Source organism: Diabrotica undecimpunctata, chromosome 1 (assembly GCF_040954645.1).
Source record: "Diabrotica undecimpunctata isolate CICGRU chromosome 1, icDiaUnde3, whole genome shotgun sequence".
Lineage (NCBI taxonomy): Eukaryota > Metazoa > Arthropoda > Insecta > Coleoptera > Chrysomelidae > Diabrotica > Diabrotica undecimpunctata.
The window spans coordinates 150,022,207-150,045,672 of NC_092803.1; the positions used below are offsets into that span (position 1 = coordinate 150,022,207).

Sequence of the window (23,466 nt, forward strand, 5' to 3'; positions counted from 1 at the left end):
GTTCTGGGGCTGTTTTTCATACTCAGGAACTGGCACTCTTATTCCTATTGCAGGATTGAAGAATTATATGATGAACAGTGAAGAGTACAAAGCCATGCTAGGGCAACGCTTAGCTATAGAGCTTGACAAAGTAAAGGCCGAAGGGACTGCAATTGTTTAACAAGATTCAGCTCCGTGCCATTTATCGAAGGTTATGATTAGACTTCGGCAAATATGCATATTGCATATTTTGCATATTGTGCATATTTTATGCAAATATTTCATATTTTGGCATATTTGTATAAAAGTTTGCATAAAGTGCATAAAAGTTCAGATTTTTATACTGTATTTGAAAATTTTTAAACATACCAATTTATTTCAATTCTTGTATAAAATTTTGTAGTCATTTTAATCAAGAAATGATCTAAGTACGTAATCTCTACAGGTACAAAACATTTACAATTTCAAAGAAGATCAATTTAAGTAGCCCTCAACATTCTTAGAAAGTCTCGGTCACTGAGGCATTCAGTTATTGGATAATCGCTAAGGGTTCGCTCATTTGCATTTTATGATCTAATCCCCAAATCTATCTACAATTTATTGTATCTTAACAGCAGGTAAACGGCTAATAGTTTTGTTCCTAATTTAGGGATTTTCCAAAATCTCCCAGTTTATTGAATTAGGTACCTAAACATTTCTAATTTGATGCTCAGATTTGTAAATCATTTTTGTTTTGATATTCAAAGCGCACAACACTCGTTGTGCGTAACAAAAAGGAAGATTGTGATTTTATAATGCCTAAAACAACCAGTGCTTCAACTTGGATTAAACCTTATAAAGAGCTGTCTATGGATATGGGAAAAATCTACTATTCAGTCTGTGGCAAAATTGTAAGTATCTAATATTTTCTATTAAATATCTAATATTTCATACATACAGGGTGTTTCCAAATGACACTTACAACGTTTGACTGTAGATACCTCTCGAAAAATTGAACAAAACGATATAGTTAATGAGGGGTCAAACTTATTTACTTTTCGAGATACAGGGTGTTAAAATTAAAAAAAATTAAATTCTTTTAGTTAATAACAACAATAACTTTAAAACCAATAAACGTATTTACTTGAAATTTAGTACTCGTAGGTTGTTTTTAAATGAAAAATAGCTTCCTTTAGTGAGAAAAAATTGTCCATGGTACAATACAATGGTTTGTATTTAGAAAATTTTTTCACCTTTACTTTTTTTTATGAAGTCAGCTATTCTAAAACATAATTATTTTTATTGTAATTGAATTAACAAAAAAAAAAACTTTTGTTGAATTTTAAAATAAGTTATATGATGTACTAATGGTTAGTAACAAAAACTAATTTGTGGATTAATACTGCATTTAAAACACTTAGCGAGTGTTTTTTTTTCCAAACCAGTTATTTGATTAACCAAAAACACCTTGTATATTTTTATATTTTAAAGGTTGGGTTAAAATAAAGGTTTTTATTTTTATTTATAGATAGCATGTGAGAAGAAATTTCAGATAGACCAATATGTGAGAACTGCTTCACACATTGCAAAAAAAGGAAAAATAGGAGGAAAACATCAAACTTCAATGGCTAAATGTTTCCAATCTACTTCAAAAAAATTAGATGAGCAAGAAACTTTTAATGAAGACTTGTGTCGCGCATTAGTGTCTGCAAACATACCGCTTTCAAAATTAGCAAATGTAAATTTTAGTTCGTTTCTAAAAAAATATTGCAAACTTAATGTTCTAAGTGATCGGTCTCTAAGAAGAAATAATGTGAACGGGCTATACTCGTCGGTGTTAATTAATATTAAGGAAGAAATTGCAGATAATTATTTTTACATATCTGTAGACGAAACCACTGATCCCTCAGGAAAGTATATTGCTCATTTATTGATTGGTGTTCTTAAAGAAGATACCTTACCAAAATCTCATCTTATTTCATGCCAGCAACTTGAGAAAACAAATGCTTTAACAATTTCGCGTTTTATACAAGAAACATTAGCAACTTTTTTTCTTCCGACAACTATTCCTTCTAATAAATTACTGCTTATTTTATCGGATGCTGCTCCTTATATGGTGAAAGCAGGACAAAATTTAAAAATATTTTTCCCAGATTTAATACATGTTACTTGTGTAGCGCATGGATTAAACAGAGTTGCAGAGGAAATACGAAAAAAGTTTCCTCTTGTAAATACCATGATATCCAGTGTCAAAAAAGTATTTCTTAAATCTCCTATAAGCATTCAACTTTATAAAGAAAAGCTACCTAACATTCCTCTTCCACCACAACCTATTTTAACGCGATGGGGAACATGGTTAGAAGCAGCTAATTTTTATGCAGATGATTTTGTTAAAATAAAGAACATAATTGATACGTTAACAGATGCAAGTTCCCAATCTCTTTTGGATTCTAAACAAACTTTTCAGAGTAACTTGCTTCAACAAGAACTTTCATTTATAAAATCAAATTTTAGTTTTGTTCAAAAAACAATTACTCAGTTAGAATCACCAAAACTGTCATTGTTCGAAAGTACAGCATTAATAAAAGAATTTGCGTCATGTTGTCGGAACGTTAGAGGTAATATTGGAAAAGATATTTTAAAAAAATTTGAAGCTACTATGGAAAAAAATAAAGGTTACCATATTCTTTCTGAAGTAGTCAGTGTTCTAGCTGGAAATATTTCGGAAACAATTAATTTAGAACCAAATGTTTTGGTTAGTTTGAAAAATGCTCCCGTTACATCAGTTGATGTTGAACGAAGTTTTTCCATATATAAATATATGTACTCAGACAGAAGCCACAAGTTTTTGTTAGAAAATTTTGAACACCACTTGGTCATTTATTGTTACCATAATTCTAAATAAGTTTATTCATACTTAAAAATGATGTAGTTACTTAAAATAAATGTAAATCTTAATGAATAGTAGGAAATATTTAGTTATGTACACTTTTTTTTTAAATAAAATTGTTACTATTTTACGATTTTTTTATTTATTTGTATGCATATTTTGTAAAATATTTTGCATATTTTCGGGTAAACACGTGCATATTTATGCGCATATTTTCTACATTTTTATTTGAATATTTGCCGAAGTCTAGTTATGATGAAACACTTTATAGCGACAAGCTAATTACGAACTAAATTTTTGTATTCGAAAATTAAATAAAACAATCTCATATTAAAATTTACATTTTCGCAAATGGTTTATATACATAAGAAATGAAAATGTGTTTTTTTCAATATGTTTTTTTTTTTTTTTTTTTTTTTTTTTTTTTTTTGTACCGCATCAACCCCTAGGGTTATTAGCGGGTGGTATATCTTTATTTTAGAAAAGTTACATTTAGTATATTATTAAAATTTACATAACAGTTTTGTAAAATACAAACATTTTATGTTATGTTACAGTTTGTTATACAGTTTACAATTTTTGATAAAATTTATTGTATTGCTGATGTCTTCTTTTAGAGTTTCTTTCAAATTGTGTTTTAGTTTTGCTGTCGATCTTGCTGTTGAGTACACTGGACAGTCTATCATTATATGTTGCACTGAAAATGGTATTTGACAGATGTGGCAAATCGGCTGAGGGTCCCTGGAGATGATGTATCCATGTGTAAATTTTGTATGACCTAGCCGCAGTCTGTTAATAACTACTTGGTCATGTCTTTTAGCTGGGAGCGGTAGTAAAGCAGAAGTAACATCTGGTTTGATACTTTTTAATTTTGCTTCTGTTTGGTTCCATTTTACTTGCCAGATTTTGTTCATGTAAGTTTTTATTAATGTTTTTTGGTCTGAAATTGGTATGTTTTGCATAATAGGAATTGTCATGTTATTGATAGTTTCTGTTGCTGCTTTATCAGCTGCTTCATTACCCTTTATCCCAACATGGGATGGTACCCATAAAAATGTTATGTTTTTACCACATGTTTGGGCATTGTATAGCATGTCTTTTATTAATGCTAAATTGGCATGAGTAGGATACATCTGCTTGACACCATTTAAGGCACTTAGAGAATCTGATATAATAAGAAAGTTTGTATCAATGCTGGTACATTGGTTCAGTGCGTTGAAGATTGCCTGCAGTTCTCCAGTATATATGCTACACTCCTTGGCTAGACGGGTGACAGAGGTGTTGTCTTCAAAAATAGCTGCAGCAGCTACACCATTACTGCTTTTAGAGGCATCAGTAAAAATTAGTTTGAAATCAGGGTATCTGGAGATGGTAGACCGGAATTGTTGTTGTATTTCAGAAGGATTGTGTGAATGTTTGGGATAGTTAAGTAAGGTAAAATCTACTTTTGGTATTTGAACTTTCCAGGGAGGAGACTGGCATCTGTTTGTAGAAGTGGCTCTCAATTGATGTATATCGAATTCAAATCGATTTATTCGTTCATTGAAAGGTAAGTTTCTAGGGCAATAATTTGAGTACAGATTTGGAGGGTTGCTCCTTATTAGGCTTGTTATAAACGGGTTTTCCTTTGCACTGAGATATTTAGTAGCACAACACATTGAAAAATATTGTCTTCTGAGAGTTAATGGCGGTTCTCCTGCTAGGACTTGAAGGCTGCTAATTGGCGTGGTTCTGAAAGCTCCGAAAACTATGCGTAATGCTGTGGATTGGATGATATCCAGTTTGTTCATTTGAGTTTTAGTAGCAGTTTCGTAGCATATACATCCATAATCTAGTTTGCTTCTAATTAGAGCTTGATATAATCGCAGAAGAATAGTTGTGTCTGCGCCCCATTTGTGATTGGAAAGAACTTTTAGAAGATTTATTCTCTGTTGGCATGATTTAATTAGTTCATTTATGTGCGATGTCCATTTTAGTTGAGAGTCGAATGTCATTCCCAAAAATTTGATTTCGTTGATTGTTATAAGAGTATTTCCGTTAAGTTTTAAATTTAAGTGGTGTTGTGTTTTTCTTTTGTCAAATATTATTACTTTAGTTTTTTCGGTTGAAAATCTCAAGCCTATATCTAAAGACCACCCTTCTAATTTATTTAGTGTATTTTGTAATATTGATGCAGCTGATTTTAGATTTTTACTTCTCATATATATTACAAGATCATCGGCGTAAAGGTTTGCTTTTACTGGAAGCATAAAATGGTTAGATACGTTGTTGATTGCTATTAAGAATAGCAGGGGGCTTAATACAGATCCTTGAGGGATACCATTTTCCAGTGATTTCTTAGTTGACATGACACCGTTTGTTTTAACTTTTATACTTCTGTTCTCCAGGAAGTTTTTGGCGAAGGCTAGGAATTTACCATCTATTTTCCAACTCTTCATTGTTTTTAAGATGTGATATGTCCACGTGGTGTCAAATGCTTTTGTGATGTCAAAGAAAATTGCTATTAATTTTTGTTTATGTATAAAAGCTTCGTGTATTTCAGATTCTAATGCTATAATGTTATCTATTGTAGACCGTTCTGATCGATACCCACTTTGGATGGATGTAAGGAGATTTTTCTTTTCTAAGTACCATTTTAATCTTTTGCTTAGAATTTTTTCCATTATTTTACAGATGCTACAGGTAAGAGATATTGGTCGATACGAAGAAGATAAGTTTTTTGGTTTATTGTCTTTTAAAAATGGTATTATAATTGCTTCGCGCCAGAGAGATGGAAATTTATGGGTCGAATAAATTTTGTTGTAGATCTCTACTAAAGTAACCTTCGCGCTTATAGGTAGTTTTTCTATGAAAACTGGTGGTATGTCATCAGGTCCAGGTGAGGTATTTTTGAGGTTATTAAGACTTTCATTTAATTCATCAAGTGTTATGGAAGTGTTTAGTGGATCAGCAGTATCTTCTATATTAATTTTTGATGCTTCTGTTCTTTCTTTGTGTTCTAAGAAATTTGGGTGGTACTGCTGATTGCTTGAATACAACTGATAGTGTTCTACTAAAATTTCTGAGATTTCGTGTTTGTCTGAAGTTGTTAGATCATTTGTAGTGATTGTGTCAATGTGGTTAAATGTTTTTGAACCTTTTATTTTCCTTATTTTTTGCCATATATCCCTTATGGGCGTAGACGAGTCAATTGACGACACGTAATTGGTCCAGCTCTCTTTTTTTGCTTGTTTTATTAAAAATCTAGATCTGGCCCTTAAAGATCTAAAATTGTTTAAGTTATTAGGTGTGTTAAACTTTTTGTATATATTAAAAGCATGTTTTGTTTGCTTTAAAGCGGATGCGATTTCAGTGTTCCACCAAGGAAGAGGAGCTTTTGTGATATTTTTGGTTTTTCCTATAGAATCTCTGGCTGCGTCTAAAATTATACCATTGAAAGATGATAGAGTAGTGTCTATATTATCTGATATAACGAGATTTGGTATACGTATGCTTACTAAGTTCGAGTATTTTTCCCAATCGGCTGACTTTAATTTCCAAGTTTCATATGGTGTTGTACAGGTTTTTTCATCTTTGTCATGAGTAATTATTATCGGAAAATGATCACTGTCGTATAGGTGGTCCAATGTATTCCACTGTAAAAATGGAGCTAAAGTTGAATCACTGATAGATAAGTCTATGGAGGAAAAAGTGCCATTATGTGCATTGAATCTAGTAGGTGCTCCTGTGTTTAATAAAACTAGTTTTATGTTATTAATTGCTTCTAATAATATTCGTCCATTTTTATCTGTTCTTTGTGATCCCCATGCGATGTTGTGACAGTTTGTGTCACCTAAAATTAATTTTGGAGATGGAATTTGTTTAATTACATTTTGAAGTTCTAATAGAGTAGTTTCGTCAGGATGTGGTAAATATACGTTGCATATGTTGATTTTAAAATGATGTATTACCGAAACTGCTACTGCTTCCAGATTTGTATTTAACGGAATTTCTTGGGATTGGATGGTTGAATGTACAAAAATTCCGACTCCACCACTGGATATTTGCTGTACTGCTCGATTTTTTGTATAGGGCATATAATTTTTTAGTTTTGCTTGATTGTTGGAAAGACGAGTTTCTTGAAGACATATTATTAGTGGTGACAGTTCATTGATTAGCATTTTAATGTTTTCAATGTGGCTATAATAGCCATTCAAGTTCCATTGAAGAATGAATATAATTGGACTATTGAGATAAATCGTAGTCGCTTTCTTCAGTGAGGGAAGATTCATTTGTTGGATTTATTTTCTTTATAATTCTTGTGATATTATTTTTCAAGCGTCTATCATTTAATTTTGAGTGAACCATTTTTAATAAGGTGTATAAGCCGTCAAAATCTTCTGTATAGTTTTTAGCTGTGACTTCAGGAAATTTTGATCCTATTGCGTTTATCACGAAGTCGCATAATTCAGAGAAATTTAGCGTATATGAAGGAGATGCTGTCATTAAAATGTTTTCAATTGGTTTTAATGTGGCTTCGACATCTAAAGCCTTTTTCTTTTTTTTGTGTGCGGATTTTTTTGGAGTTATGAAAGTTTCGTTTAGGTTTTTAGTTTCTGAGATTTCAGGAGAGGTTGAAATTTGCCTTTTTGCTTGATTGGTTGTTTTACTATTATTGCTGTTAGCTTTAGTTGAAGGTATGCTGTGTACTATAAGCGAATCATTTGTCGTTGGGATATCTGCAGAAATAGGGTTGAAACAGTTAGTTGTATCATCTGAAATATTTGTTGCTGAATTATTCTGATTTATTTCCATGAGTTCGAGTTCTGAGGTATAAGGATCTTTAAGTGTTTCTGTACCAGTTGATGTTGATGTGCAGTTTTCTTCTTTGTGGCCAGTAGTATTACATCTAGAGCAATTTAAACCATCTAGGGATAGGAAGATTCTGTAAGGAGTGTTGTCATAGGTTATTAAGATTGTATTTGGAATTGGTTTGGTGATTATCGGAGAGACAAATATTTGCCGCCTAAAGCTTAAGACATGACTATACTCAGACTCGGGCATGCCAACTTTTAAAAACGTTAATTTGGATACTGCAGTTATTTCTAGTTGTTTCAGTTCTTCTTCTAAAATACTGTTCGGAATGCTGGGGCAGATGTTTGATATTACTAGTCTCCTTGCTGGCGTAATAAGTCTTCGAATTTCTATCTCATTGCCTTGGATGAGTACTGTTTTATGGTTGTTTAGTAAGGTATCTACTATGCTAGTATTGTTCAAGTAAATACAAACTCTGTTGTTAGCTATTCGTGATGCAAAGATAACATTTTTTGGTGTGAGTAGAGACCCTATGGCTACTATGTATTCATGTATTTTAATACCTTGGATAGCTGACAGAATAATGGCTTGTTCTTTTGAAGGAAAATTGAAGTTGCTTACTGCATTGGAGTATGTCGATGTTGGTGATGTAGTAGGTATACTAATATTTTCAGAATTATCCATTTTTAATTTTTGTTTTCTTCATTTGATAAAATTTTTCTAGAGCCGGTCTTGTATCGGCTAATTAGTTCGACTTGTGGAAGTTGCCAAAAAACCAGAGACTGGATTAATTGATGTGTTGTATTGAATTATGGGTTATGTATAATATTTAATAATATTGAATTTGTATTAAATTGGTAATGTACTCACAGTTTATTTTTTGTGTGAAGAAACTTTGTTGTTTAAATACTCTATTTAGCTAACAATATTTTAAACGCAGGGTTGGAATCTCGAATTAAACTTTAAAATGTGGAGAAACTTTAAAATGTGTAACCACACTTTCTTTCAATATGTTTATTTACTACAGATATTATAAATATGCTCGACACTTTAATTATTACTTATACATTTTGAGTGCATTGCATTTATGGGAAACGAAATTAATATAACGATCAGCCCTATAATAAAAGTTTATGGCTTCGCCTTTAAAAACAAAGAACGCGTGTTCTGTGTTGTTTTAGTTTTAATTTCAATTTCAGTAATCATTGAGTCACAATTTGGATCGGGTCGCGATACATACAATCTCTTCGAAAATTAATTACGCCTTACGATAATAAATATTATTAACATTTTTTCCTACGTTTTATTCAATTTTATTTTTGTTTTCGTGGTAAATAAGTTTATCACACGCATCCACACCAATCACGGAAGAACTTATTATTAATAATGAAGAATAATAATATTACCCTTCTTGATTGGCCTGAAAATTCACCTGACCTTAATCCTATTGAAAATTTGTGGGCAATATGTAAGGCTAAACTGCAAAAATTTTACTGTACGACAAAAACAAAAATGGTGGAAGAAGCAATTAAGGTGTGGTTTAGAGATGAAGCAATCACAAAGAGTTGCAAAAAACTTGTGGATTTCATGCCTAGAAGACTCCAGGAAGTCATAAAAGTAAAAGGGGGACATATTAAATACTAATTAATGAAAAAATCGTATGCAAGTGTACCTAAATTTACCTTTGGCCTAAATAAATCATATTTACAAATAAATTCTGTTTGTTCACATTAATTCGCACAATACTGTATTTCCAGTATCCGTATGTCTATTCACACCTCAAGTGTGTTTAGTCTGCTGATGTCATCTTGCTTCAGTGTCCATATTTCGCATGCGCACAACATTTAAAACATTTTAATACTTTCAATCCTATTAACATGGACAGTTTTAAGTAATAAAGTATTTTAAGCATGTGATAAAACCAGATCCTGTTATTTCAATGCAGATTCTAATTTCTTTGAAGTGTCTTTTCAGTCTACATTTATGTTTGTTTTAATTTATTCTTGGGGAGTTCTGTTAAATACCTTAGTTTTTATTTTAGAGGCTTTAATTTACAAAGAATTTTTAAAAGAATGGTTATAAGACATAAAAACCAAACATGGGAACGAAAATGAGAGGAAGTGGAGTCATGTCTAAGGTAAGCAAGTCTTCAAAGGTTTGGAAATTCATACGAAACCAAGGAGGGAGGGTATAAATACAACAAACATACAAACCATCAATGTATTTAAACGTCACTACGCAAAACAACTACAAGAGTCCAGACCTAAATATCTCCAACAATATACACCCATAAGATACCAATTACATGGAGCAGAAGGAATCCCAGCTGAACTTTTGAAAAATGCAACATCAACGCTTATTACTATGCTGACAGAACTTTTTAATAGATAACTAAACGCAAATAATATACCTGAAAGCTGAAAAGTAGGATGGATTATACCGATCCATAAAAAGGAGATAAGGCAGACTGCAAAAACTACCGCTGCATCTCAGTTACCAGCACTCTCAATACAGAAGAGTTATGAAAACCCTAGTCAAAAAGATTAGAAAATAATATGAACCACTTGAGCTGGAACAGTAAGCAGGATTTCGAGCTGGACGATCTTGCATCGACCACATCTACAACACAACTAAATGAAAAAAGAATAGATAGGGATAGACTAATTCATCTATTATTTGTGAACTTAACAAAAGTTTATGATACAATACCGCTATGTAGACTATGGAAAGTACTGGAAAGCTCTTGTGAAAGAAGCAATACAACGATTCTACAACAATCTTCGATCAAAAATGAAGCTTAACAACCAGTTCTCCGAGAATTTTAGGGTAAATAAGGGTCTACGGCAAGGCTGCAATCTATCTCCAACACTCTTCAAACTCTACCTGAGTGAGGCACTGAAGAAAGGAGATCATGTTCTGGATACGCATCGCATAGGACTACGAATATCTGCTATAATTGTAACAAAGCGATTAATACAGGAATATCTTCTTTACGTGCCGTCTCCGCGACGGAGGTTGGCAATCATAATGGCTATTCTGATCTTAGATGCTGCCGCTCTGAATAGTTCGATTGATGTGCATCCGTACCATTCCCTCAAGTTACTCAACCATGAGATTCTTCTCCTTCCTACACTTCTCTTGCCCTGGATATTCCCTTGTATAATTAATTGAAGTATGTTGTATCTTTCCTTACGCATGACATGCCCCAGGTATTGCAGCTTTCGTGTCTTGATGGTTTCCAATATTTCCATTCTTTTGTTGACTCTTCGTATGACTTCGTTGTTTGTTAAATGCTCGATCCATGATATCTTCAGGATTCTTCTATACTCCCACAGTTCAAATGCTTCCAACTTTTTTGTAGTCGACGCGTTAAGTGTCCATGCTTCTATCCCGCAAAGCAGAGTCGAGAAACACCTTGCCAGCCTAACTCTCAAGTCTAATTTCAGTTCTCTTGCACAAAGTACCTTTTTCATTTTATTGAAGTTTGTTTGTGCTTTCTCTATTCGAACTTTGATTTCTTTGGAGTAATCGTTTGTGTGATTAATTATTGTGCCAAGATAATTGTAGTTTTCAATTTGTTCTAAAGTTTTTGTCAGGCTTTCATACTGCATATTCTTCTCAATACTCAATTATTTTGTTCATTAGCTTTTGGAGGTCTTGGAGGTTGTCTGCTATTATAATAGTACTACTACTACTAAGGATTTCCACAGTTTTCACTGTCTTCCTTCACTCAACCGTTTTCTCCAATTTTCCCTGTCATTCCAGTCTCCATCTCGCAGGGTTCTTTTCTCCATAGCCTCGTCGATTTCATCTCTGAATGACCTTCGGGGTCTTCCTCTCTTTCTTCTTCCAATCGAGCTCCATTCTGTGATTTTGTTTATCCAGCGTCCTCTGTCCGCTCTTCTGACGTGGCCGTACCAGGATAGTCTCTTCTCCTCTATATAGTCGATTATGTCTGATTGCACTCCCATTCTCCGCTTAATCTCTGCGTTTTCAATTCTGTCTCTTTTTGTAAGTCTACAGCTTCTCCTCAGGAACTCCATTTCTACTGCTCTTATTCTACCTCTATTTCTCTTGTTTATTGTCCAGTTTTCGGACCCATATGTCAGGATACTTCTTGTCAGGGTATTATATATTCTCTTTTTTGTCTTTATCGTAATGTTCTTATCCCACAACACTGAGTTTAGTTGTCTTATACAGTTTCTTGTTTGTCTCAGTCTGTTGTTTATATCTTCTTCTGTTGTTCCCTGGTTCGATATTATGGTTCCTAAATACTTGAATTTATCTGTTCCATTTATTTGTCTTCCCTCGTCTATCTCTAGGTTTCTCATATCCTTGTTTTCTGTTGTTAGGTATTCGGTTTTCTCTAAGTTTATTTCCATTCCGTTGTTTTTATATTCTTCTTCTTAGAATATTATAATAGTATCTTCCGTATATCTAATGTTGTTAATTGGTGTTCCATTGACCTTTATTCCTGCCGTTTCTCCCTCAAGAGCTCCTTTCATAATTTCTTCAGAGTATGCTTTGAATAGTAGTGGTGACAATACATACCCCTGTCACACTCCTCTTTTAATTTCGAACTCTTCTGATGTGTGTTCATTAATGCGTATGTGTGTCTGCTGTTTATAATATAGATTTATTATAATTTAAAGGTCATTATATTGTAATTGTTTTGCTTTGAGGACGTCCTAGCTCTTTGTGGCGGACTTTATCGAAAGCCTTGTTGTAATCTATGAAACAGACGTACATATCTTGGTTCATATTAAAGCATCTCTGGATTAGTACGTTAAATGCAAAGAGAGCTTCACGGGTATAAATACCTACGCCTCCACTGAATCCAAAAAAGGGTTTCTTCAATATCCATATTAGTATTTGGTAAATGCGCTTATGGATGATCTTCAAAAAAATTTTAAGTGTGTGAGACATCAGGCTTATGGTGCGGTGGTCGGTGCATTCTCTACCATTTTTCTTTTTTGGGAGACAAATAAATGTTAAGGTCAACCATTCATTGGGTATGTCACCCGACTGATAAATTTCATTAAAGAGCTTGTAATCCATGTACTCGTTTTCTATTATTTTAAGGATATTAATAGGCAGTTGATCTGACCCCGGGCTTTTTTCGTTTATGGTGTTCTTTAGTGCATACAATATTTCTTCCTTTGTAATTTCTATACTTGTTTCTCTGTCATTGAAAGATGTGTCTTGTAGGTTTCCTCTTTCGTCGTCGAAGAGCTCTTCCATATATTCTTTCCATCGTTTTAGCTTTTCGTCAGTCATTTTTATCTAAAAGAGTTGTGTTGTGGTTTCTTTTTGGCAGCCCTGCCATTTCTTTAACCTCTTTATGTCGGTTGAATAGATAGTATTTGTTCTGAAGATCTTCAATCTCTATACATTTTCCCCCATAGTAAGTTTGTTTTGCCTCTCTTATCATTTTTCTGATTTCATTGTTAATGATTTTGTAGTTGTGACTTTTGTGAATTGTAAACGAGCAGGCAGTTTTTTAATGTTTCCCATTGTTGGTTGATCTCGTAGGTGTTAGTATCTAATTTATCAAAGTTTTCGTATATTTTCTGTTGGAGTTTGTTTTTTTCTATCAGCTTCTTTCAGTTTTCTAACATCTAATTTTGGAGTTCTTTGGGGTTTTCTAATACGTTTAAGCTTAAGCGTGACATTAGCGATTAGTGGGTTATGGTGTGATGTGACATCTGCTTCTGGATATTTTTTAACTGATTTGATGGTGTTACGGTATCTCTCTTTAATCATTATATAATCGATTTGGTTTCTTACCACTTTTTCCAGTTTATCTGCTGGTGAGCGCCATGTATATAACCGTCTGAAAAGTGTAACTTTTTACTAAACTATATGTGGATCATATAGAACAATTTGGTGTTGGAGAAAAACTTTTACTTTGGATGTCAGGGTTTGGGTCTAATTATACCTTACGCATTTACAAGATTCTGATTTCAAAATTAGTTTATTGCAAAATCCTTGTTTTTAAATTGTTAACATTGCGCGTTCAGCGTGTACCACTACCACCACTATTATTTATGTTGTGTATCTCGCACTATAAACACCGAAATACATACCTGGTAAATTTATAGCTGGCGCTTGAACTTATCTATTAAACTGTTTCATTTTCTATATATTTTTATTATTTTTAAATTATTTACTGACTAAAAATCTTTCAAAAATCTATATTTAATACTACTCCTTAATATATAAGTGGAAAATGTCACATTTTAAAGCGAATTTAATGGATAAGCAAAGATTTACTTGTATTGTATCAAGTTTATTTATTGTTAATTATATAAACATATTAATAAAAAATATTGATTAATCAGTATTAAAATATATATCTACGAGTATATACTTGAATCAGTCTAAATTACATCCGCATAAAGGTACACAATCGAATGTTTTTTTGTTCACATGCTTTTGTTTTCCAATTTTTATGGCAATTACAAGCTCGTACACTTCCCGTCATATAAAACTGGTACACTTTTTGTTCCCAATGTAAACCTGGGTTCAGACTGGATACAGTGGTTTGTGAATTAATTCGCTGTTGCCATCACAGATAACGGAATTGCACTAAATCTAATTAAAAAAAGTTATTATTAGATAGGTATTATTTTTATCATTAACAACAAAAAACCGTATTTAATAAATTTAATAAGCAGAGATAGGGTTCAGCTAATATCCAAAATATTTGAAGGATCTTTAAATCTAGATTATTGGCACAGGGAACATTGGAATGCATCTACTGTACCTAATTTTTTACTTCAATTACCTACCGAACACGAACTGTATTTTGTATCAATAAGTTTAGTCACAGGTTAACTACCAAGATTAATTTATTATTTATTATATGAACGATAACATTAACAAAAACTAACATTATACTTTATCCTACGTAGATTATAAAGTGACAATTACAATCCAATACCTCACTGTAATGTTTTATTATAATAATTTAAAGTTATGTCTAGATTGATTTTATCTATCACTATATTTGAATTGAAATATTTTCATAAATTATAATAAAACACAAATCAAGGTATGGGTACTTAATTGAGATAATGAAAAATTACAAAATTAATATGAGAATTTTTTAGGATGCATGTTTAAACACATTTTATGTGACTGACTGATAGAGAATGCTCGATGATGTAGTTTTTAGAATACTCAAAACTGGCGGTCTGTAACACAGCCCTGCTTTTAGCTGATTTAATATAATATTTTCGTTGAACTGGCAACAGTGCCCTAGAAATTAGAATGACACATGTGACAAGATCAACTTACACAACTTGAAAAACATGATTTTCGGTAATAAGAGTTGTACCAGTTTTTTATGACGCGAACGGTACCAAATTTTTATTTCTGGTGGTTTTCCAAACATCAAATAATGTTATCAATTAGTACAGCTAACACAATGTTCGAAATATTTCAGCTTGAAAGCAATAATTTAGAAGCACTATATGATTTTGTGTGAGGTTCTCAAAATTATTCACAGTGTAGATACTGATTTTTTATTCTTGTTGTGCATTTTTGGAATTTATTCAATATACACGGTTGTCAAGGAATATTTTTGGACATTCGTAACCAAAATCCAACAACTTTAGTTTGTTACGTTGCTGCTGAAAGTCTTTCACCAAAAATTTGTGAAATATTACCAATAAATTAGCAATTAATTTCTAGCAGCTGACTTTTCTGATTTCAACGTTTTTGTAGGATATCTCAATTTTTTCAAAGTAAGTTTTTCGCTAGGGGATAATGGGATAGTTTTTGAAGTTCGCACAATGTACCAATCAAGATCAATTAATTAGCAATTAAATATGCCGAGAAGATGAGCCCTGTAGCCCTTTTAATTGCCGAGATATAGCTATGGCTACATACTTTTACCATAAAGTTAGCATAAACATTGTCTCTCGGAAACGGTGACAGCAATAAATTGTTTCTTGGCGTAAAATTTCAGCAATAAATTCCTAGCAAATCACTTTTCTGCTTTCAATGATTTTCTCTGATATCTCGATTTTCCTGTGGGTGAATTTTGCGCTAGGGGACAATGGGGTAGTTTTTTGGGAATGGTCGATGTTCCAATCAACAGCAATTGATTAGCAACAAAATATGCCGTCAGGATGGGCCCTGCGGCCCATTTCATTGCCGAAATATAGCTATGGCTATGCTAGATTTACCCTAAAGTTAGCATAATCATTGTTTGTCAGAAACGGTTACAGCAATACATTTTTTCTTGGCGTAAATTTTGGGGTTTGTTCAATATACAAATCAACAGCAATTAATTAGCAATAAAATATGCCGCCAAGATGAGCACTGTAGCCCTTTTTCCTTGCCGAGATATAGCTATCGCTATGCTAGCTTTACCACAAAGTTAGCATAACCATTGTTTCTCAGAAACAGCTACAGCAATAAATTTTTTCTTTTCCTAACAAATTAACAATAAATTATAGTCGTATATATGTCTAAGGACATATATACAGTATCCAAAATGGATGATTTAAAATTCAAAACGTTTTTGGTACTATTGTATAATCATCAGAGAAACTAGCTACACACATTATTATGTGTGGTCACATTGTAATCTTTAAAATAAATTTAAAAATGTTAAAATTATGCAGATGAGTTCAAATTTAACTCTAAGGAAAAATCACCAAGCACAGTTGTCTTCCTTCCTCTGTATGGTTAACATATCTACAGGGTCTCACTTTTCCAAATGTGGTCTCATGATGTTTCCCTTACAGCTAAATCTGAACCATTGGCATCATTTTATAACAAATTGAAATTTAATATAAAGATTACAATGTACCTGTTGCGGCTAATATAAAAGCAATATGTGAAAAATTTAATAATCATACTTAAATATACTTAATTATAAAATAAATTTATTTAAGTAAACATAAATATAAAAATTACTGATTAGTGTAATTGACAAAATGGATAACTATAGTAGATCTAAGAAAGTAATTAATAATGTTAAAAATAAAAATAGTACTGTGAAATAAAATAGTATCTTACAAAAAGCATTTAAAGCCCTAGGTGACAGATTACTATAAATCCAATATGAACATTAATTAACATGTTACACACATATGAAAAATTATTAAACAGTAAACTAGTAAAAGGCAAAATCCCAGTGACTGACTGTATACCATAGTTTAAACAAACTTACATTTAAGTGAAAAACTTCTAATGTAAAATGATATTTTATCAAAAATTGAAATTTTCCATTCCGTAAAATTGCAATTTCTATAAAAATGCTTAATATTTTCCCAGAAAGTTTTTTAATTAAACAGTAGTTAATCAAGAATTTATAAGTACACTATTTTGATAACAATAACATTCCATACTATGTTAAAAACTAGAAGAAAATTTCACATGTAAGTGCAATAAATGTAGTATTAATCTCGAGAAAAACATTTTCAAGCTACAAGAGGCTATAGTGATTTTTTCCAAGTTTAGACATGCACTTAGAAACTGTAGAAGAATCTTTGCTTTTCATCACAATTTCAGACTATTGGTAATTATTTAAAGTATTATAAAAATTATAATTACTTAAAGAACAAGGACTAAAAATATTTCTTGATTAAGTAATATATTATATTTGTGACGAATGTGCCTTCATCAGTACTGCACAACCACATAAAAATAGATGAAATTAACTTGGGAAGAGATCACTAAGGAACAATGTACCAATTTTGTAACACAAGCACTAGAATCTCCTGTTTTTTAGAGCTACAAATAATGTAACATTAGAGATATACTGTTCATCGTTTTATTTAATTCTTTGTCCTATTTGGTAGTCTGTGGGACTATTCTAAAACATGGTATTTCACAATTGCACATCTTATCAAATACCTCACCTTGACATACTAATTGCAGGAATTTACATCATTATTAGTTTTTCACAATTTGTCTAAAGTTATCAGTGAACATTTCCATGTTTGCTTTTTATTTAAAATCATCTATCTCTTAGTTGTAGAATTGATTAAAATATTTTTCAATTAATGGTTGCAGATAGTGACTTTATTATGAAAATAGACTATATTTTCATTGGGCTTTGTAATTTGCTTCATTACTTATATTTTGAAGTTTTATCATTGATGATCATTGATTACCATTGTCTTAAGAGCATTATACCAAAGAATATAGATGCTTAATTATACACTCTTATATACCTAGGTATTACTTATACATTTCCATTGACTCTATGACAGATAATGCAGCAACTCCTGATTTATTGGCTTTGAGTACAAAGTACTTTGAGTTTGTATATTATATTGAAACATGAAGTTACTATGGACATCTCTCTTGTATGTAGTGAATCTGAATGATTATTGATTTAAATATAGTTGGCAATGATTCTTATATCCCATATTATCTAAACTGCCATATTCTTTATAATTAGTATTATAGTTAGTAAGCAAATATTTCCAAAAATTTAAACATAGATTTAGCACAATCAAGCAGAAAAACAATATAATAAAGAATTAAATAATTAGTTAGTTATAATAAAATGAACTCTATATAAATGAAACATTAAGAATTTGTATAATATAATCTAATGTTTTAAGCATATTTTTAATAAAAAAGCAGGAATTGTTGATATGTAAATAAGTTTTTTATATCAAACTATTAAATATAAAAATTCTCTGATGTAAATTACTATTCCACATTTTGTCCATACCTATTTGATTTCAAATTGTTTACAAACACTGCTGATGACTGATGTTTAAACCAGTGTAAATTAAAATTTTAAACCAATAAGTAAACTTCTTTTAAATTAACATTTTAATGTTCTTTATGACATTGATACGGTTGTATATATTTAATAAATTCTGGTTGCTTTTATGCACTTTTTAAATACCCCAAGTTCATTTGCCCCGATGGGAGGGTTGACCCATTTATGATTTGATTAAAATGGTGGCTTAAAATCATGACAATACAACTTAGTATTAATAGATCGTTTAAATGGTTCACTTGTACATCTATTTAGTAAATACGTACAGGCTAAAAGGACAATAAATTGCATCAATAAAATGTGTTGACAATATGACAAGCTATATTTATCCACCTGTCTCAAAAGTGAGGTTAAATAGACTTTAATTGACAAATACACGTATGGGTATACCAAATAAAAATTCAAATGAACATAAACAAAAATAAACCAGTGTGGTATTAGTATTAATACAGGTCACTGAACTTACCAATTGTAAATAAAAATACCCAAGCTGAAAAACGTACTACGTCTTTCATACTTTAAGGTGTTTGAAAGGTATCCATGCCAAATCCTTTAAAATAACTTCAATAATGTAATAATTGAGGACACTTGGAAAATGTACATTAAAATTATGTCAGATCATCATCACTTCACTGCGAACAAGAAAAAGTACTTTCTTTAAAACGATTTTAAAGAGTCTTCTTTTGTCAAATTATATTTGTGTAAGCTTGAAATTTTCACTCACGTTTATTGGATTAACAGAAGACCGGACATTATGTAAAGTACAACTCCTTGGCTTAAAATGCTCATAACATGACTACACTACGATTATTGACCGGGAATCCACTGTCTTGCGCCTCCAGACTGCCCCTCCCCTGTTTTCAGGGTCGCATTAAATATTTTTCTCCGAAATCTTCCTATAGGGCACTACAGCAGTGAGATTCGATATGCACAGGACCGGATCATCCCTGCGAAGACGAAAGTAGCTGTGTACAGCTGTGCGTTTGTCACATCTGCAATTGAACTAGATTATTTAAATGAAAGTAATTTTAATTGAGTAAATTCCCATTCAGATCCTTGTTATGCAATTTAAAAGATATTCAATGAATTGCGTCTTGATTGGGTCAATAAAAATTTATCAACTTGAAATTATCTATATTCATAAATTACTCGATTTACGACTTTACTACACTATATAATTAAAATGTATAAACATATTTTGTATTCATAACAACATATTTACATTTCCGAGGACAAAATACTTCAACAATTTTCTTCATTTTGTGTATTTTAAGTATTTTAATTTCTAACGGATGTTACTGACTGCTGGAGTGGCCATCCATTTCTTAGCTTTTTGTAAGACAAGAATAAACCAGAAAATAAACAAACAAATTATCATCCGAAAATTATGGAACTGGATATCGTTACAGGTGATAGTGTCGAAGATGAACAAGAACTACTAGGTCGGAAAAGGTCCAACGAGCGAGCTGTAGATGCTGTAGCTATATAGCTAGATATAGGGTATGCACAAAAGATCTTAAAGGTTGCAGTGTGGATAGATCTATACGTCCACCTTTATACAGGGTGAGTAGAAATAATTTAATAATTGGGACATAGAGTAAAGTCTCCCAAGAGTACGCACATAACATAGTATTTTCCATTATAATATAAATGGTTAGGTCTTAATTATCAAATAAGTAATGGCTGAAATATGTAATACATTTGATAAAAAAATGTGAATACTTTTTGACTGTAAAGTTGCACAAAACATAAAAAATTCAATAATATTCAAATGGTGCACATGCGACCTCTTGGAAATACAGCGTCTTAAGAGAACGCAGTAGGTTTCCTAAGAGCGTGCATACCTTTTAAAATCACAACAGAGCAAGGAACTTTGAAATAAATAAAAAACTACTTTACATTGAAAGCATTGGATCCAGTCTTCATTTGGTGGTTCCACAAACTGTTCATTACAAGCAGGATAAAATATGTTTTTCTCTGACATTTCATTCAATTCCGATTTATGTTGTTTATTCTCAATACTTATGTTAGCATATCACGTTTTCGAAAACACCTTTTTTTTCAACTTTTTAGGATTCAAACTTTTCACTACAGTGTTTTGATTTTCATTTTCACTTCTGTTTCCATCTATTCGCCTTTTAACAGCCTTCATTTTGTTGGAATCTTTTCTTTGAGCTTCTGCCTCTAATATCTCAAGAGTGCCTTTAAAGGGACTACTGGTAAAATTTCTGATTTTTGAATTCTTCTTTTTCGAATTTCAGAACATTTCAATTTTAGTATTGGCCTAATTCCGGATGGAGACAGAATTTAAGATGATGGCTCAACGTTGTCAATAGAAAACTTCGTTTTCGTCGGAACTTGTTTAGTTTGATTGAACCACCTTTATTAATCATTATCAAAGTTGGATCAGGAACACCTATTATTTTAACTTGATCCATACTGATTAAAACTGGTGTGCTCAAAAGATCAAATTTTAAATGAGCTACTCATTTTTTTCATTATTAATATCCTAAGGAAATTTTACACTCTACCACTTCTAATTGACCATCAAAGAAATTTTTTTTACTTCCACAAACTTCCTCCCATAAACAGATTCTATCCATTTTTCATTTTCTTTGTTTAAGGCAGATTCTGCTGCTTCCACCGTCAATATTTCTTGTTCGGGTTTCTTTTGGGCGTATGGTCTATCACTTACCGTAGAAGGAGCGAAGTCTTTTTCTGAAAATATTAATGGGCTGAACGAAAAGATTCCAGTCGATTTAAAAGTATTTACAGTCTTTTCAGTGCTAGCAACTTTATAATGAGCTTTTGAAAACAAACCAGCTACATCAGTCTAGTTAGTAACTTTACTAGAATAACTGACAAGCCAGCTGTCACTATAGTTTATAAGCCGACTTAAAAGTCCCAAAAAATCCTTTATCAAGCGGTTGAAGTCTGTGACTTATGTGGGGTGGAATAGCCACAAGATGAATATGATTTTTTCGACTAAAATTTATGACTTGTAGGGTACGATGTGACATATGATTATCAAGAAAAAGTAAAACAGGTGTTTCTTGATTAGATCTCATTGCTTGCTAAAAATGTTGAATCCACTAAAAGAACAAGTCTGCATTTATGAATATGTAGAGAAAGTAGTCTGGGAAAAATTTATGCTGGTGTTACGTATTCTCCGTTAGCATTAAAACAACTAACTGTTCTGATTATCTGATCACGTTCTGCACTTACAGTCTTTCCAACACTTCTTTTTCCTTTATTTGCGATAACTTTTGACAGTTTATCGGGAGCCGTACTTATCTCAATTTTATCCGTGTTAAAAGTACGGTTGGAAGGAAAATGAAGCTTTTTATACAAGCATTTAAGGTTGTCAAAAAATCTATCAATTTTAAGTCTATTAAAACTATCTATTATCCTCCATATGAAACATTTTTCGGGTTGTCGAAGCGTTAATTTCTGTCATAGGCGAAAGTTTCTAACCCACTTGTCACCTGTGGTTTTCTCAGTTGAATTGAAAGGATGTTCAGACATTTCAATGTCTTCTTCTTAGGGTGCCTGTCCGTTCCGAACGTTGGGCATAATTCTGGCTATGATGGTTTTTGTTGGTTGCCATATGGAATGGCTGTGTTGAGGTCTTTCTATACCATGCTCTCAGATTAGCAAGCCAGGATATTCTTCTTCGTACTGGGACAATTTTACCTTGCAAAATGCGTTAGAGTAGCTCATATTTGCTATGATTTCTCATTATATGTCCCAAGTACTGCAGCTTACGACCCTTCACGATTGTTGACCAAATCTGCAGTTTTGTTCATCCTCCATATTACTTCTTCATTGGTGAGTTTGTCTGTCCATGGTATCCCTAGGATCCTTCTGTATAACCATAGCTAAAAAGCCTGAAGTTTTGAGTTTCCGCCTTCAATGTCCACGTTTTTACTCCGTACAGAAGCACTAAGTACACGTAACATTTAAGGAATCTTATTTTTGTTTCTAGGGTGAGGTCATGCCTCTTGAACACAGAGCTCATAGTCAAGAATGCACTTTTTGCCTTTCCGATGCGACATTTAATCTCTTGGTTATTGTCCCACGACTGATTGATTATAGTTCTTAAGTAGTTGTACTGTGAGACATGTTCCATTCTCATTTGGTTCACATACAGATTTGCTCCAGTTATGTTTTCCTTGTTGATGACCATTGGCTTGGTTTTGTTGGTGTTCTGCGAAACAACTTGAAGATCTCTTGCAGCTATCATACTATATTCAGCAGTGGGTCTGGTCTGACCCGAAGTGGAATAATGCTTTCCGTATGGATTGACAGCCTCTACACCGGTAGGTTCTTACCCAATCTTACAGTATCATATTTAATTAAAAAGGCACATTAATATGCTTAACTTACTTCGTATGAACGGAGCATTACTTTAACTGTTTAATGGCTTGGATTTCTTGCAATCAAATGAAGGCAGTAATAATTTGTCTATTTTGTGTAGTGGTTCTGCACAAGGACCATGATGAGTCGTGATGCGATTTAGTGTGCATCGGAGTTTAGGGTGATATGTTGAAACAGGATAGAATCACATCAGGAGGTTTAAAACTCACTTGTACAGCAGTTATTATACAGTGTGGAAACCACTTATGGAATAAAATTGTTTGTGTCCTTATTATAGAAAATAATAAAAAACTCTGAGACACGTTAACTTTTAAATTTAAATGTGCACTTTTTAAACATAAATTTAAATGTACAGGTTGATTCACGCAAGTCTGGCATAGTCCATAATCCTTATTTTTAATGAAATACCCTGTATATTTTTATGTTTTTAAAAGATTCTTAACAACCTGATTTCAACGAACTAAATCATGTAGGGTCTATAATGAATAATACAAGGTGAAATTTTGAAATTAATAATTTATCACGTGTTATGGTATTATTTTAAATTAGCTAAATATAGACAATACACTTCTACTCTAAGTGTCAGTATATTGGGGAAAATTTCTTAATATTATTCTGAAGCTATTCGTATTTTGACAACGATTTCCGAAGTGGAAATTAAAACGTCAATAAACGTACTTTAACCTTTAATTGT

At 32.1% G+C, this 23,466-nt stretch overlaps 1 protein-coding gene across 2 annotated transcripts in view; it reads right to left on the bottom strand.

The window, feature by feature from the left end:
- Positions 1–19,397, bottom strand: part of dtn (transmembrane protein 132C dtn) — a 165,263-nt gene extending 145,866 nt beyond the window's left edge. For both annotated transcript variants that reach the window (XM_072520199.1, XM_072520198.1), the window contains exon 1: positions 18,862–19,397. In XM_072520199.1, the coding sequence (XP_072376300.1) occupies positions 18,862–18,910 (49 nt within the window). In that variant the 5' untranslated portion in view covers positions 18,911–19,397. The remainder of the gene's footprint in view (positions 1–18,861) is intronic.
- Between the last annotated feature and the right edge of the window lie 4,069 nt (positions 19,398–23,466).